The sequence below is a fragment of the Artemia sp. Qi Xiang Cuo genome, chromosome 11 (assembly GCF_049724085.1).
Source record: "Artemia sp. Qi Xiang Cuo chromosome 11, ASM4972408v1, whole genome shotgun sequence".
Classification (NCBI taxonomy): domain Eukaryota; kingdom Metazoa; phylum Arthropoda; class Branchiopoda; order Anostraca; family Artemiidae; genus Artemia; species Artemia sp. Qi Xiang Cuo.
In genome coordinates this window covers 70,943,696-70,962,652 of record NC_142804.1, presented here as the reverse complement: position 1 = coordinate 70,962,652, position 18,957 = coordinate 70,943,696, and the positions used below count along the sequence as shown (strand labels likewise).

General features: G+C 32.6%; 1 protein-coding gene across 1 annotated transcript in view; it reads left to right on the top strand.

Moving 5' to 3' along the window:
• Window positions 1-18,957, top strand: part of Vps13 (vacuolar protein sorting 13C) — a 194,788-nt gene that overhangs the window by 29,154 nt on the left and 146,677 nt on the right. The window contains exons 5-9 of the mRNA XM_089096996.1: window positions 3,949-4,075; window positions 5,501-5,642; window positions 10,645-10,758; window positions 13,240-13,462; window positions 18,298-18,442. Coding sequence (XP_088953122.1) covers window positions 3,949-4,075; window positions 5,501-5,642; window positions 10,645-10,758; window positions 13,240-13,462; window positions 18,298-18,442 — 751 coding nt within the window. The remainder of the gene's footprint in view (window positions 1-3,948; window positions 4,076-5,500; window positions 5,643-10,644; window positions 10,759-13,239; window positions 13,463-18,297; window positions 18,443-18,957) is intronic.

Genomic DNA, 18,957 nt, shown 5'->3' with positions numbered 1-18,957 from the left:
AACTTATTAGTTAAATTTGACAAAGCTTTTCGTCAGTAAAAATTCAAATGACTGCCAAAGATAACAACACTTCTAAATGGAAGCTACAACTTCTTAAGCAGTTTGGTGCCGTAGATTTTTAGCTTGTTTTGCTGATTTTTTATGCACTTTTTATTAATGTGGTGCCCACTACTATCAAAAACTGCAACAACTGTAATCAACATAACTGTAAATGGAAGTATTTTTAACTAAAAGTTGAATTTCCGATTTTTACCTAATTTTTTTTAATGCGCATATGGTTTCAACTTAATACAGTTCGACGTTGAATCGCGCATCGAATCCTCAGTTCCGCCATCTATTTTTTCCTTTTCTTAAATCTTTTTAAATCGTGTTCCCTAAATATAACTTTTATATTCTATTCGTCAACTATTAACTATTAAGTAAACTTTATATTGGACGCTTGGTAAAAGGCCATCCTGGCTAAGTGGACGTGCGCTGGGTTGAGAATTCTTTGTCCAAGGGGCACGGGTTCGATCCCTACAGTTCAAATGTAAGTTTCAACTTCAACAGTTCAAACAATCACGTTTCATTTTCACGGTCCACGGTACTTTAAATTATTTGGGTAAGAAAATCAGCAATTCGGGACTTGATATCCCCTGCAGACCTACATGGCTATCGAATATTCAGCTTTAGTTTTCTCTCTGAACCAAACATTTACGAACATGAAGACTTTTTAATGCCGTATGACGTTAAATCCTGCATTGAATCCTCAGTTCCGCCATCTATTTTTTCCTATTCTTAAATCTTTTTAAATCGTGTCCCTTAAACATAACTTTTATATTCTATTTGTTAACTATTAAATTAACTTTATATTTGACGCTTGGTGAAAGGCTATTTGCCAAGGTTCCTAACAAATTAGACATTGCGGCTGTAAATGTAGAGATCTGGTCTGCACGGCTATAAATTTCCATTCATAATTTTTTCTTTGTCAGAAGATTTGCTTTTAAATTGGAAAACCCTTATTACAAAACTTTTTTTTTTCCCTTACTCTGAAGTTGGTATATTAAAGCTTAGAACATTCAGAATGCAATTGTCTTACGAAAACTGTTTTAGAAATTAAATGGAAAGTTTTTTCAAAACTTTCCATTTTTGGAAAGTTTTTTCCATTTTTGAAAAAAAAAATTAAAATTAAATGGAAAGTTTTTTCAAAACAGTGATAAAATCTAATCGAATGTTTTGACAATATGAATAATATAATACAAGAAATAGGCAAAAGAGAAAAAAAATATGACGAAAAAATCTTTGATAAAATAACGATGAACTTAAAGCAAAAATTATACAAGTTAAGCTAAGATTGCCAAAAAAGGTTATTGGTTCATGACATACAGTCATATTAATCTTTTTGCAATTCTTGCTTTTTTGACAGTTAGTCTTGTTTGTTACAATTTTCCTTTGATTAATATTAGTTTGTTTTATTTTGGTTTAAATCATTTCGTATCAAAAACAGAGAAGGGCTTAAATATTCCAAATGTTTATATGAAAAACAAGTAATAGACTTTGTAATGAAGGAAATATATTGAATAAATAGAATCCAAAAATATTAGCGAATTGTGTTTGTAGCATGCCAGTTAATAAAATTTTAATTAATTTGTATTGATTTTTTCGACTCTTGTAACCAGAAAAAAGAATAAGATTCTTTTTTTTTTTAAATGATAGTTAGTAATGTTTTCTGATATTTTTCAGGCACGTAAGATTTAGCTGCTTAATTTCAGAGAGTAATATATTCTGCATGTACCTTAAGAATACTTAAGTATTCTTATGGTTATTATTAAACATTATTTTAAACAATTATTGATTGTAAACCATTCCCAATAGCTCATTAAAAAAAGTTATGTTTTTAACAGTCAGTTACGTTTAAAAAAAGTGAAGTTTCCTAAACTATAAACTTCTATTCAAGGTGTTTCTCTAATCTCTGGAATTACCAAACAGGAGAATCTGTCTTTGCTATCTCTGCAAAGTAATAGCCTACAAGCAGGGGGCCAGTTGACGGACCTTTTAGGGAGGGCACAGATTTTTTTTTTAATGAACACAAAGAACTTATTTTCAAAAATCTAGGTTTTTTCTTAAATGATAATATCAACAAAACGTGTTTCCCAAAATCTGGCCGTGGGCGGAAGCCCTCCCTAATTGGCAGCCTTACCTACAAAAGATGTTTGGAAAAAGAAGATGGGGCAAGAAACCGTGTAATTACGACTAGGAAGTACCATAGCCGACTATGGGTTTCCAGATGAGAATTGGAGGGGTCAACAGGATGTACATCTTTCCTCATATCACTCTGAGCTGTGATTTTAAATGGTTATTAAACACTGCTGCCAAAAACACATTTACTTATTATAACATATATTTTGGTATGTTCGTATGAACGCTAAGGCAGTAATTGTTGACCCACATTACTCTCAAACTACCTAAGTTATAGAATTAGTTATATAAGCCTAATACATTTCAATGGCACACCAAATATGGGAGACAATTGGACACCAGCCAGAACACCAAGAGAAAGGAATTTGACCTACTTTAGGAAGAGAGGCGTTAGAATTCAATTGTCAGATTACAGATACTCTTTACAAGAGAACTAGATCTAAATATAGTCTGTGACGTTGGGTGAACATCAAATTGTTTCTTCAGGAATTTGTTTCAGGATTCGTAGGAAAAAGGATTATCGTGGATCTTCAAAAAGGACTCATTCGATTGGAAATTGAGACAGCTAGTGCCATTTTTTTTAGTCAAGACAGATTGGAGGGCAACCCGGTAAATACGGGTTTATTAATATTGATCATCATAGGCGAAAATAGTGACGGATTCAGGGGGAGGTTCCATCTTTTTTATTCACTTGAGTTAAGCCCAAAAGTAATTTTAATTAGAGCCAAGAAAAGTTGATATCATTCCCCAAGCCAAGGGGCGTATCTGACATTTTTCCTGAAAAGAAGCCATAGTGCTCTTCTTCAGAGTCCTTCAGTGGGTCTTTATCTACGTGTTGTGTTTCCAGAGGCGTGTTTACCTCTAGCAGATATAAAATATACATATATTTTTCATACCTAAGTTATATACAAAAATATTATTCCTACTTGAAAGGGGGAGTAGGCCGCAGCTTTCTGAACATAGCTACTATTTTTTTACTATAAATTGTATCATTATAATTAAATTATTTATTTTTCACTCACATTATACAATAGTATAATATGTGGAGTAACATAAAAAACGCAACAAAAGAAAATTAAACAAAAAAGTGAACAAAAAATAATCAAAGTGAACAAACGAAACAAACTAAAAAGAGAAAGAGAGAGAAAAAAGAAGAAAATCACTACATCCGAAAAATTCTATCATGCTGGAAATTCTAGGTATTATGTTCTTTCTATTTTCGCTTTTGTGGACTTTCTAAGCTGACTTTCAAATTGTACTTTAATGAATGTAAGAAAATGTATGTATATTTTCCCAACAAAATTGTACAAATGATTATATAATTTTAAATTTTTTTGGAATTTGAGCACATCTATAAGTATTTAATGTTCTAATCTTGGCTTAATGTATTATTATTGTGCATTAATGTTTTTTTGTATTAATGTTTTGAAGTACTTATTTTGAGTCATTCTGAGTTTTATTCTGTTTAGAAATTCTGTGTCCTTTCCATGTTTCTTTTGTGGATTTTCGAAGTTGACTTTCGAATCATACCTGTAAGAAAAAGTTTCTTTCATATAAACCAAAAATAGTATAAGTTGTAGAAATCACATGTAATTTTTTTTTTAGCACATTTAAGGTTATAGCCATTGCATAATGCGTTATTATTTTTCATTTCAATGGTTTTTGGCATGAATGTACTTATTTTTAGTACTTAATATACTTATTTTAGTACAATGTTTATATACTTGTTTTTATATTTTTAATGTTTATATACTTAATACTTATTTTTAGATACGAAGACACTTACACAATCGAAGATCAGCCTTTTACGATTGGTTTGTCACTAAATGAGATTCGTCTGTCTAGTGCAAGTGTTGACTTGGAAAAGCTTAGAAATTTAGAAGGACTGTGTAGGAAGGTATTCAGGTTTTCAGGCTAATAAGAGTACCTATAGTCAGAAAAATAGTAGTGGCCAGAGTTGGCCTTCTTCCAGGGGTCTCCTATGGATATGACAAGAAAATACAGAGAAAATGACAACGATGACAAAAAGAAAAAAGGGCAAAGAAAATAAAAGAAATATTTTTTTTTAGAGTATTTTCCTATTTGGGGTAAAATTATAAATTTGTGACAGAAATTGATTAACAAAAGTTTTTGCTTTGATTGTACCTTTAAAAAAAAAAAATATATAAAAAAGACCTTTAAACAAAGTCAGTAATAAGTCTAGCCAGATTCACCCAAAACAACTGCTGGGAAAACAAGAGCATGATGAGATCCTTTGCCTCGATAACACGGGGGGATGTAGAATATATCGTACATTTATATATATATATATATACATATATATATATATATATATATATATATATATATACATATATATATATATATATATATATATATATATATATATATATATATATATATATATATATATATATATATATATATATATATATATATATATATATATATATATATATCAAGATCCTGGGAAGGATACCAAGGAGTGGCAACTTTGATTTGACAGTTGACACTGCCTTTTGTGCTGTTAAATGATTACTATTCCAGAATTACTATATCTGGGGTATAGCGTTTTGAATAAACGAAATAGCTAAAACAAAGTATGAACGCAAGGGGAGGGAAAATTTTTTTGGTTCTGTCCTCCCCCCCCCCCCGCCTATCGAAACTTCGAGATTTAGAACATGTTTTACATGATCGGTTATATTTTCTATACAGGAATTTCACGTATTGTTGTGTTTTTAAGTCCCTCCTCCCCGAAAAAAATGTCTTCTCTCCTCAATATAAATTCTTATTAATAAAAAAAAAAAAAAAAACGCTATGGAAATTAAAGGTATACTTCTTAGGGTTAATTCTACTTTTATCTTTTCAGATTGGATGGGTTTAAAGGTTATGTCGTGTATCTTGGATGCGATTCAAGATCTGATTAGCTGTTTTCTGATAAAATGAATCGATAAGAGATCCTTGAAAATTTTTTCTTTGCATCCCGCCCCCCATCCGAAATGTAATTTCCTCTCCGAAACAAGTGTCTGTTCAAAAACTCGTCAAGGGAGATTTAAGATATACTTTTGGTGGTTAATTCTATTTATATACTTTTGGGAGTAGAAAAATTAAAAAGTCTGTCGTGTGTTGACTGTGACTCGAGTCCTAATAGGCCGTGTTCTGATAGAATAACTCAATAAGACATCCCAGAAGAATTTTTTTTTTGCAAGATTCCTGCCCCTCCTGAATTTTGACTCCATTCCCGAAACAAGTGTCTGTTGAAAGACCTTTTGAAGAAAGAAATACTTTTCGGTTATTAATTAGGCCTATATTTCTTTTTCAGATTGGCGAAATTAAAAAGTTTGCGGTGTATCTAGACAGTAATTCGAGTCCTGATAAGCTGTTTTCTAGAAAAATTAGTCGAGAAGAAATCCTTGCAGAGTTTAAACTTTGGAATCAAAGAGTTGATCATGGACCAAGTTGTAGTGAGTACTACCTTTTTTTCAGCCAGTTTTTCGGTTATTATAAATTTGCAAAATTTAAAAAAAGGGGGGGGGGGAAATTCAAAAAAATGTTGGAAATAATCCTAACACCATCATTTTTTTTTTACTATGAGATAAATATCGTTGATGTCGGCCAGTTTTTCTTGTATTTTAATTGCGAAACAAATGAAAATCCTGTGTTCAATTTGGTAATATTGTTTTAGTAATACTTACTTGAAGGCTCAATGAGAGCTGGAATATTTGGATATTAAAATGTGCCCTTTCAAAGTTCTGACCCCCCCCGCCTACAAACTGCCCCTCCTTCGTAATAGCTGTTGTACATTTACACGTCACTGTGTATAATTTTATTGATGAAATATGAAGCAAATCATTTTAGTTGAATATACGCTTTAAAGTAGATGTTGGAAACTTTTTTTGCAACAAGAAAGAAGATTTCACTCCACAACACCCTTATTCAGGCTTAGTCTATTTTACTTGTGATTTTATTGAGAAGCAAACGAGAAATGCTGTGTTCAATTTAGTAATATTATTTTAGTAGTTTCAGAACATTGAAAACAGTGGCGTAATTTCATCGAAATCTTAGGGGGCAAATTTTAAGCCTATTCTCCCAAATCAAGTGAAAATGACAGTAAAAATGAAAAATGAACGATATAGTACCATAGAAGCAAAGATATACTAAAGAAAGCTGATCCATTTCTCTGGATGCTGGAATTATGCAGGCTTATCTTAGTTTTGACAATAGTTTTGAAGAAACTAAATTTCAGCTTTAGGGGGGGGGGGGGGCCCCAAACTGAGACCTGTCAGGCAAACTGGGATCTGGATGGGGCATTTGACCCCCTCCCTCTGCACCATAAAAAATTACGCCCCTGATTGAAAAGGTTTAGTAAGTTATTAATGCTCAAAATAAACTGAAAAATATAACTAAAATACAATATTCGAGTTTAGTTGCATTCCAGTTTTTTCGATCACGAAGTAATGTTCGCGGATTGTGTTTATATTTTGTTTGGTCCTAGCGATATCAGTGATATTAAGATTACGTATTTCAGGTATCACAAGTATTTGTTGTACCTACCTTGTAAATACAACAGCCGGAAGTATTACTTTAGCGGTTTTAGAATAATGGAAAAATTCATTAAATTATTAATGCTCAAAGTAACTAAAAAGTGTAACCAAAATACAAAATTTCAGTTACATTGTATTGTGTTTAAATTTTTGTTAGTCGTAGTGATATCAGTGACATTAAGATGATGTACTTCAGATATCACAATTTTTTGTTGTACCCGCCTATCTCTTATATACAACAGTAGGAGGTATTCCCGTCTCTCTGATTACGTAGTTCTGTTCGCGGATGGTGCTTATATTTTATTTGGTTTTAATGATGTCTCAATGATATCAATGATATTAACATTTCAGTTACCGCAATTATTTGTTGTACCTGCCTCGCAGATACAGGCCATAAGAAATTCATGATAGGTTGACATGATATTTATCTGCTAAAAAACAACCCAACTGGGTCATGGCAAACTGAACATATATACACACAAAAAAAAAACAACAAAATAAAAAAGTACAACTATCCGAAAAATTTTGACCGATCTACGTGATTTATACTAATAAAATGTTGATTTTCCAAAACCACATCAGACCACCTATTATCATTTTTCTCTACCCCAAAAAATTCCTTTCTCAAACTTCCTAAATCTACACAATTGGCAAAAAAATGGAATAAATCTTTATAATTCTGTCCACACATGGCGCAAAAAGAAATACCGTCTTTAAACCTTACCCTCCCCAAATATTTTCCTCTATCATGTGGTTTTTTCTCTTCCTGATATTTCAAGTTGTCTTGCCTGGCAAATTCACAAGTATGTTTATTATATTACATATATATATACAGTATATTATTCACAATATGTTTATATTACATTGGGTGCATACAGTATATTATTCACAATATGTTTGTATTACATTGGCTGCTAATGTATAATGTATATGCAATGTTTGTATTACATTTGGTGCATGCAGTATATTATTCACAATATGTTTGTATTACATTGGGTGCATACAGTATATTATTCACAATATGTTTGTATTACATTGGCTGCTAATGTATAATGTATATGTAATGTTTGTATTACATTTGGTGCATGCAGTATATTATTCACAATATGTTTGTATTACATTGGGTGCTAATCACCCATTTACCTAGGTAGTCACCATAGCGCGGTGGATCTTCAGTGATTTTGGCTTCATTTGTTTTTGCTGTGTATAGGTTTTTTCCTCTTTTTTTTTAGTTTGATACTTCACTTTTAACTTATATAGTGGATGAACAATAAAACCGCGCATTTTTCGTTTAAAATTTATTTTGTTTGTCTATATATTTATTAATAACAAAAATTGCGGTAGAAACTGGAAACTGGAAAGGTAGAAAAAAAAAACAAATAAATTAAAAAAAAAGAAAAAAATAGCAACAAAACAAGTACAATTTTTTTTGGATACCCACCGGGTATTAAACTGATTTAAGTAAAATGGTGTGCGGACCAGCATACGCTTGAATACTGCATATTTGATGATTTGCCACCTCTGAAGGCAGTCTTCTTAACTCTTCAGAAACCCTTTAACCAAACAAGTGGTGGCCAATTTACTTTTGTAGATTAGTAGGATATTCAATATTGATGTTGCTGGATATTGACTAAAATTAAAAACGATCTGGCTGAACATATTCTTAATAATCATACAAGCATTAGTTAGATCTGTGCTCCTCCTCTGAAATTGGAGGTAAGGGATTTGAAGCCTAGGAAGCCCTTTGGGTTTCTGGACGAATAATCTTAGTAACCTCCATTTATATTTTTTCACCTTTTTTTATACTTGATATTGATTGGACACCATATTGAGGAATTATACTCTAGATGAGGTCGAATAATGACTTTCTTATGTGACTTTCCACTTTATTTCCCTTGTGTGCTTTACGGAAACAAATTTTGGAATTACTTTTTTGACAGTTCTTGGGGCAATAGGTTGATTAATTTCTTGATAATCAAATCCAAATTTATAATTGTAAAACTGTTATAATTCAATTTTTCTTATAATTGTACATTAGAGCAGAAGGTAGGGTTTGTGGAACATTTCGAAGAAATTTAGGTAGATAGGGGGTTTTGGGGTTAATGAGGTTTAGTTCATGTAGAGCTTAGGGTTTAGGCGGTGCTGGTAACTTTGCTTTACTAGCACCAAAGGTTTTACTTATATTATAATATCAAGACTGCTACTAATTTTTTCATATTATTTGTGTTTATTTGTCTTTACCTTTTTGCGGTTTTCAAAGTTGTACCCTCCCCAAAATTTTGTTGCTCCTCCCCAAGCCAGTTTCTGTGCAAAGACTTGGTATTTAATTTTGGAAAATTAATTTTGGAAAATCATTAATTTTCGGAAAATATCGACTCGTAATATGGAATGACAGTGATTTAGGGCTGTTTCAGTGGATGTTACTCAAAATGAAAACGAATTTTATGGTGTCCTCATTCCATTTTTTTTTTTTTTCCTGTTTTTCACTCTTTTTTTCAATAAATTTGTGAATTTGTTCAATTAATGGCGTCCTTGTCACATTGCCCTCCAAGATTTTGCTTATTGGTGCCTTTGTCACAATACCCCCCCCCCCCCCCCAATATTTTGTTCTAGATCCGCCCCTGGGCGGATTGGGCAGATTGGGCAAGGCTTTTATGGGCTTGATTCTGCTTAACAAACACCAAAGAATTTATTTAGATTGTTTTGTTTCTTACATTTTATAGACTTATCAAACAATTTGAGTATTTCAATTACCCTTACTCCATGCCTATCAACCTTAGCTCTGCCCTAGGATGGATGGATCTATCAACAAGTGAAATGACATCACTTTTATACAATTCTGAAGGCTTATGCCAGCTTTGCTTCTCACTAAGACTATCTGTTTTGGCTTTTTTTTAAATTAGCCATGGCTCTCAGTTAAAATCAACTTGTTGGACTGTAATGAAAAAGTTGAGAGGCATGGCTAATTAGAAAAAATGCCAAGACAGATAGTCTGAGTGAGAGACAAAGCTGGCATAAGCCTTTTTCAGAATTGTATGAAAGAGATGGCATTTCACTTGTTGATAGTCTATCATCCATCCATCCTAGGCCAGAACTAAGGTTAATAGGCATGGAGTAAGAATAATTGAAATAGTCTATCAGTTCTATGAGCCATTTGAAGGCAATAATAATATGTTTTGTAAAATTTGTGACTGGGCATTTCCACAGGACTTGATGGGAATTGAGCAACTGATATTGCTTTTATATTATATGAGCTTTACCTACTGGGATTTTCATAATATCTTTCCTTATATTATTTTTATACGCTATCCCCCCCCCCAAAAAAAAATTAAAATGCTTTATTGCTACTGCATTTCCTGTAAATTTGCCTTTTTTGGCTTTTTTCGAAGTAATATCCCTCCCGAACATGTTGCTGACCCCCCTCCCCCTACCGCTTCTCAAATAGACTCTTCCACATTGGCCTGGTTATAAATATGTTTCCTTAAGCCTGAAGAAAAAAAAAAACCAAAGGCAACTTAGCTCCTAATATAGCCCAGGAATAAGGACGGAGTATCGGAATCCTGGGCCAAAGCTCTGTTTAACTGACTATCAAAATATGCAATGGTTATACCATGGTGTAGCCTAAAAACAAACAAAAGCGTTAAAAATCCCCTAATCTGGAAGCTGTTAGGGTTATTGCTCTCTCGCGTGCACTCTGTACTAATCCCAGAGCTGTAGACAAACCATCAACCGAAGAAAGTTGTTGAACACACATTGGGTGAATAATGGAAGGTGTACGAAGCTAAACAAAACTACACTAATATGGATGCAATTAAAGAAGATATATAGTTATATAAAGAATACGTAGGATAGAAAGAAGGAAGAAATATTTGAGTTTGAAATATAAAGTAAAGAATAATGAAAGATAAATTTTTGTTTTTAGTTGTTGGCCCAGTTAGCTGTAGAACAGAAGTTATATTATGTATGAAACCGTGGAAGAATGATTGGCTTCAACCAAAATTCGTCATTGACTTGATTATCACTGAATTGAAAGCTGGTAAGTCGAAGAAATATATATATATATATATATATATATATATATATATATATATATATATATATATATATATATATATATATATATATATATATATATATATATATATATATATATATATATATATATATATATATATATATATATATATATATATATATATATATATATATATATATATATATATATATATATATATATATATATATATATATATATGTTATATATATATATATAATATATATATATATATATATATATATATATATATATATATATATATATATATATATATATATATATATATATATATATATATATATATATATATATATATATATATATATATATATATATATATATATATATATATATATATATATATATATATATATATATATATATATATATATATATATATATATATATATATATATATATATATATATATATATATATATATATATATATATATATATATATATATATATATATATGAATGTGTTTTGATTGTAAAAATGTGTTTTGATTGCGTTTGGCATCCTGTCTCGACATTTCCTTAAGTTTGGCCCTAATACTCCAAGCATTTTTGAATATGTAGGATCAAACATGTCCTCTTTTCTTAATATAAAAACCTTATATGTTATTAAGAGGCCACTTGCATAACTTATAGTCGTTGCACTGGGGGATGCGGTGGGGGGGGGGGGAGGGACCCCGTAAAACGCCAGTTTTCCGGTAATCTGCAAATATGAGGCAATATCATTTGTTGCTTTTCAGTCAAATACCGAAAAAAGGTATTTCGGAATAAAAATACCTACAAAAAGTATTTTAAAAATTAGATTGGGGTGATTGCTCCTCCTGCCTTGCAATTGACATGCTTGGCAAAATCTTGCTAAGCTGAGTAGGCAATTTTAAGCTGGTAGGGCTGTTGGTGACATATTTCTGTTTTCTTTACTCTTCCCCTGCATTTAAAAGTGCCTAAAAATACAAGTATGCAGCTGTTTAGGTTAGTTTGAGACTTTTTTATTCAAAATAAATATAGCGATTTTCTTATTAAAAAAAAAAAAAAAAAAAAAAAAAAAATGCACCGAAGTGGGATGGGGAAGAACGTTGTTCTGTTAAGACACGTCTTAAGGTGATTTTGATCATTCGCAAGTCATTTTGCGAGTCACTACTGGGAATTTCCCCGGCACCACAGGGAATTTCCGAAGTAATTTTGGTAAAAATTGATGGGGGATTTTAAATGTGTCAACAGTTAAAAAGGCTAACGAGAGGCTAGATTAAAACAAAGAAAACATATCATCTCTTACTAATTGTTAAGCAAAACGCTGTCTATTCAATATACATACAGCATAAATAATATGCATCCTGACTCGGCAAAGATTTCAATCATGGTGGTTAACACAACTGGAGACTTCAAAATATCCTGTTGTTCAATGATATTTATGTTGAGCTGGTTTTCAATGTTTTCTAAGTAGGAATGCTAGGATATTTTTAGGGACTGCCATTTCCTGAACTTCAAAAAGAAAGTTCTGCTCTGCTCAATCGAAAAAGCAAACTTTACGCTTTCTAATGATGTAAGTTTGTTCAGTACAAATTATGTTCAGGTCTTCAGAATGCATGGAGGGCTTCAGTACACTCATCATAGTTTCTGTTCGTTTTGAGTTTGACTCGGTTATTTATTGTAATTCCTGTTCGTTTTGTGTTTCATTCATTTATTCATGGCTATTTTAAGGTAGTTTTATGCTTGAAAAATTTATTTGATTTTATTTTTGCTCATTCTTGTTTTAATGTAGCTCTTTAATTTTCTTAAAAAAATTTGTTTCGTGAAAAAAGTTTTTAAAATTAATGTAAGATAAAAGTCTTCCTCACATTTAGAGTTAATCTTAATAATAGCCTAAAATCGAAAATAAAAATGTTTGTCCCTCATTGTCTGAAGTTCGTGTTTACTAAGATGCTGATAAACCCTGTTTGACTTCTAATTTGCTTGAAACACAAAAATGAAATCTTGAAATTTTACTCTAGGAGACTATATATACTATGGTAGAACTTATATTTCGTAACGTAAAACATTTTTATGCTGTTGGGGTATGCTATTGGGCAGCTGTACTCCCAAACCTGAAGATGTAACCAGAGCATTTTTTGTTTCATCTAAAATGGGTTTGTTGACAGATATAGGCCTATTTAGAAATAGGCCTATTTACGTGTATGTAATTTTATTCAGTTGTTTTTTAGTTCAAGACTTACAATGTTAAAAGATGCTACTATCACCAGAGGCGTATCCAGGATTGTGTTTCCGGGTTTACAAACAAAACTTAAAATACAAAAATTTGCTTGTATGCATTTTTGTTAAGTTTTTACGAATCGGACAAAAATTTCCGTGGGGGATTCAAACCTGGTCCCCCCCTTAATACGGTCTTGTCTATCACCCCTACACTGATTGGTGTATGTTTTAAGATTATCGGTTTTTTTGTTTTGCAGGTATATCTAAGTCTCAGTTTCAAACCGCATATCTCCTTGCTCAGATGTACGATATTTGGTCGAAAGGTGTACCCTATCTTCATCTTCATCCTGGAATTGAGAAGTTTAAGGGAGAAAACCGGAATAAAGAACGTTGGAAATTTGCCATTAATTGCATAAGGGATCATGTACATAAGAAAAATGTTGTTTGGAGTTGGATAGAGCATTTCGAACCGAATCGAAGGTCTCTCTCACTCTTACTCTCTCTCTCTCTCTCTCTCTCTCTCTCTCTCTCTCTCTCTCTCTCTCTCTCTCTCTCTACTCTTACTCTCTCTCTCTCTCTCTCTCTCTCTCTCTCTCTCTCTCTCTCTCTCTCTCTCTCTCTCTCTCTCTCTCTCTCTCTCTCTCTCTCTCTCTCTCTGTCTCTCTCTCTCTCTCTCTCTCTCTCTCTCTCTCTCTCTCTCTGTCTCTCTCTCTCTCTCTCTCTCTTCTCTCTCACTCCTTTTTTTCTCTTTCTCTTTTTCTATAAAATGAACCATAAGAAATCTAATAAATTAAATTGACGACATAACTGAACGAGAAAACATAGGAGAATACAAAAAAAAATGAGACTGTGAATCACAACCAGTGAAAAAAAGAAGAAAAATACAAATATTTTGCTCGAGATCTTTGCTTAGTGGTCCCCAGTTTAGGAAGAACAATTAAAGAAAGATAAAAGTCCACAGGTTACTGTAAAATATAAGCTTTAAAAACAAAAACTGATATAAAACCGATCATTTTTTAAGCAACGGCGTGTTGCCCTTTTCAGAAATTACTTAATACTGTATCATAGTATTTCATTAGCAATCAACATGTCCAATTTAAGCTATATTGAAATTTTTTCGGTACCGAAATTAGCCAGCTCCCGCCTCGAATTTAGATCAAAAGATTCCAAACCTGGGAATCGACTTAACCTTTACCGCCTATTTTCGTGTCTTCAAAATAAAAAAAAAAAAAAAAAAAAAAAAAGGCATTAAGAAAAAAAATCAATCAGTTTGGCAGTGTGGCTTAAGACAACAGTAATCTATTGAACTTGCTTGCTAGACTTTGCTAAATAAATATATTACAGATATACCAGTATATGTACATACATACATACATACGTATATATATATATATATATATATATATATATATATATATATATATATATATATATATATATATATATATATATATATATATATATATATATATATATATATATATATATATATATATATATATATATATATATATATATATATATATATATATATATATATATATATATATATATATATATATATATATATATATATATATATATATATATAAATGTATATATGTTTGATTCTACTTGGTTAAGCTGTCCCATGGAATTTTTTAAAGGTCTATTTTCAGAAGAAAATGTAACGTCATTCAATTGCAAAACTATGACATTTTTCTTTTTTTGGTTTATTAGAGATTTCTTGCCACTTTTTCTTCTCACTGGAATTTGAGGGCTTCAAGACTAACTTAGTTGGAATCGTTATATCTATTTAGTGTCAAAATTTTCATTTATAGTTTTTGTTAATAAAAATGTCCATTCCACACATAATTGCCCTGTTTACATCCAGCTTCATAATTAAGTGCAATTCAAACAGTGTTGCCACCCGGGCGTGGAAGAATTTACTAAATCTCAGAGGAAAAATTTACAAAATCGCATCTGTTTTTACTAAATACTCACAAAAATACTGGCACGTGCGGCTTCCGCCGCACGCGCACCATCAAGCATCGATTTTTACTATAGGAGGATAATCAATAGGATTTTCAAATAATTTTCCTTTTTTTCTCTTTTCCTCTTTTCTCTGTTTTTATTTTTTCTTTCGTTTTCCTTCAAATAAACTTACTGCTGGCACTTGTCAATCGAATTTTATTTATTTATTTTTTAATTAAAACTACAGATGTTGTTGCAAAGGCTGACAACATCGATTTATTGGAGTTACGGGAAGTGGAATATTTCTTTTCCCTAAAAAGCGTGGAGCTGCTTCTGATTGGTTGAGGGTAGGAGTGGGCTTGCGCAGTGCAGAAGCAAGATCCACCGTGAAGGGTCTCTTTTTTATGACCCCTTCATAAGTCTGTTACTAGACTTTTTTCGTTCCGTTAGGGTCGGTCACGACAGTCGGAGAAAGAGAAACAATAACATACTGCGAATTTTCACCGGTCGGTAAACTACTGTCCTGATTGTTCAAATCACCGCTCGAAGACTTGACCGAGTCGGACAGTAGTTTTCTGCTTGCACCTGCAAGAAGTAAATTCAAAAGGGTGAGAGTTGTCTCACCACTCCTACAGCATCATACTGGAAGAAAAGATCCTGCCTGAAACAGATTGCGAGCGACAACCCGCCTAGTAAGCCTTGTCTGTACCTGACGGCTTTTTCTTGCCATCTCCTTACCGGATGCTGTCTTGGCACCGATGAAGCACTCAAGAACCTCGAATGCATCGATCCTTCTGTTGCTTAATGCAGCTCCGTATATTACTTCGCTCAGAGGAAGAAATACACTCTATATACACAGTAATTACACAGTAATTTATTGGCCGAATAGATTGCAGTTTACTGCTATTGGTAGTTTATTGTGCCTGACAAACAAAAAACTGCCGTCAAGACAAAACTTCAGATGATTCTATCATGGTTTTGAGCTGAACACTTCTTTTTGATGATGAACTTCTGACATAAAACTATTTGTTTTTCTACACTTGTTACCTTGTGTGACACTACACTGTTTGCTTGTTACCTTGTGTGACTTTTTCTGTCAAAGTGAGTATTCTTGGTCTCCAATATTCAACTCGAAGTTTTCTATCGGTTTACTTGATTCCTCTTCCCCCATTTTTTTGGTCTACTTTGGGAAATATCCTTTTTTAATTAATTTGACTACTTGGGGCAATGCGAAAATATTTAGGGAGTAGGCTGTAATTATGGTCCTTATTTTTGCCCTGTGTCACCAGGTTTCGATGATAGTGTGGATCACATGATGTTTGAGTGGAAAAATTGAATGAGTTGCGAAAGGAAGTGTATGGAAAGTGTAGGTTTGATGAAAGATTGCTGGTAAGCATAGTGAGTGATGTTTATTATTGTTGTGAGATTAGGACGATTTCTCAGGCCAGCAATTCAGTACACAAATAGTTTTCGGTAATTTGTTTTCGGTAAGTTGTATGCCTGGACGAACCTTCATCCGCATTCGGTATTTCAACAAGGTTGTTAACTTTGTAAGTGCTCCAAGAACGATCAGAGGAAAAAAACAATCTGAACTATTCCTCAATGTCCACATAATCTATAACCTTCTTCTGAACAGTTAAAGAAGGTTCTCTTGATTTCCATCTTGAGATTGTTGACACTAACTGCGGCGGTATGGATCAAGTCGCTACTCCCCCATTTTCATTTTCTCTGTGCACCATTTGTTTTGTGTGCATCATTGCAGCAACAGTTTCCGTCTTTAGCCTATTCTGAAGCTTTGGCTTCATATCTGAAGAAAACTGAGAACTGCCGTTCTAACTCAGTAGTCGAATGGGGGAGACAGCACAGCTGCAACATAAATTTGCAAAGATCATCAATCACCGGTTCGCCCCTACCATCTTTTACCGAACGCAAATTTTTCCAGAACATATCAGGTTCAATTATGTCTGTAAGTCTTTCGTAGACTCTAATTCCGACCACTGCACATCAAAGATGTCTCTTTTCCCCTGTATTTCCCTGTCAAGATTCCCGAACGAATATGGAAATCGAACCATGAGTGGTACGAGTGTTCTGACTGAAATACTTAGAGCAATGGCACAATCATCGCACTCGAGGTTCCTGGGCGTTTCATTATCGCTGTTAAGCCTCTTGGCGATCTGCCTGCAGAGCTCTATATAATATGACCTGTAGCTTTTCCGGAATTCTCCAAGCTTCAGCAGAAAATTCGCATGATTGCTAGAATTTTTGGCTTCAGCCTCCAACTGTATCAAATTAAAACTGGGGTCGGACCCGAGGTTAAATTTTCTAAGAGGAAGAAATACATTCTAGAATCTCTATCTTCCAGGGATAGTTTTAAAACTTCCTCTTGTGCAGCCAGATGGTAAATGTAAACCTGGTGCTACTCAGAATACTGTGATGGCGAATTGCTCTGCTCTGAAACTCCAGATTGAGCACATTGATCTTCTGTAGCATGAAAGATAGAAAATATAGATATGCTTTGCAGAAGGGATCGTTCATGAAACGATAAATCGGCCTTGCCTTCTCCCTACTAGCCCTATCAGGGTCAGGGCTGTTAAATTGATCACCCAGGAACAAAACCATGGCACTCCACTGTTCTAAAATTCTGTTAATCGCTACTTCGCGAGACAACCATCGTGTTGCACCGATGGACAGCAGCCTGTGTTTGACAATATTTGTAAAGTCTTGACACTTCATATTCCTTGACCCGTTTTGGACTAAAACCTATATAGTTGACTAAGTCCTATAAAGTCTTCAACACTTTCAGGTGAGAGTTTACGCTTCAGGTTTTCAAAGCTTCACGCGATATACTGATAGTGATGAAGAGGTGGGGGGGGGGGGACTGAGAATGAAGCCAAATAATAAAAGATATCAATTCAAACAGAGAAAAAAGTTCAAATTTTGTTAAACAGAATGAAACTTGACACAAAAACAATTTACATATTTTTTTTATATACCTGGTAAATTTACTAAGAAACTTACTAAATTTAAAACACTTTCAAAAATTATTAAATTTGACCTAGATTTACTAAACTTACTAACTCATGTCCGTTTTTACTAAATTTAGTAAAATTTTACGAGGTGTGGCAACCATGAATATAAATGAAGAAAATTTCCCCTTCATTTAGGAAAAGCTAATTTGAAGCACATATCGAGAATAATCAAAATTCACCTTATACGTAAAATACCACAGTGAGCGAACTTTCTCCTACTTTTGTTTCTCGAGGTATTGGGGCTGGGTGAAGTAATTAATAATAATAATAAATAAACTCTGTATTAGTTAATTTAGTGGGATCGAGTTCTGCTAGTCAGTCAGATAATTTTAGGCACCGAATTGCCTACCGGAATGCTTACGAAAAGGAATTGAGGAATGAACGTCTTAGTGAAGAAGAGATTCAAAGGATGAGAGATGCTGAAAGATTTTTAAACACATGGAGCCTGCTGCAAATCAGAAAACTGGCGAGAAATACTGTAAGTATTGTCTCTATTTGACGAAGTTTAAAATATTGTTTTTAATAATTTGTTCTAGTCTTAATTTTAAAAAATCTAAGTTTAAAATTTAACAACCAGGATTTGAACCTGAAATTCCAGCAACATTTTTGGGTGTTTATACCGTCAAAACCTAAGTTGTGGAGTAGGGGAGGGGATGGAATTTTAAATATTTTGTGGAAAGTGTACGATGTATTTATAGGCTAAATATAATAACTTCAATCAATCAATCAATCATTTTATTAATACTAAACTCTATTACAAACGTAAAGAAAAATTATTTGGCCCAAGAAGCTTGGCTTGTTGTGGGCCTTACAACATAATAAAGCACTAAAACAACCATAAATATTACTCTAAATTAAACAATATATATGAAATAAAGATTAAAGAGAATAAACACTACCATACAGTAAAGAAAAAAAAGAAAACAAATATAATAATAATGATATATAAGGGAAAAACACAAAAAGGAGAAACACTAGGAAAAGAGAAAACAG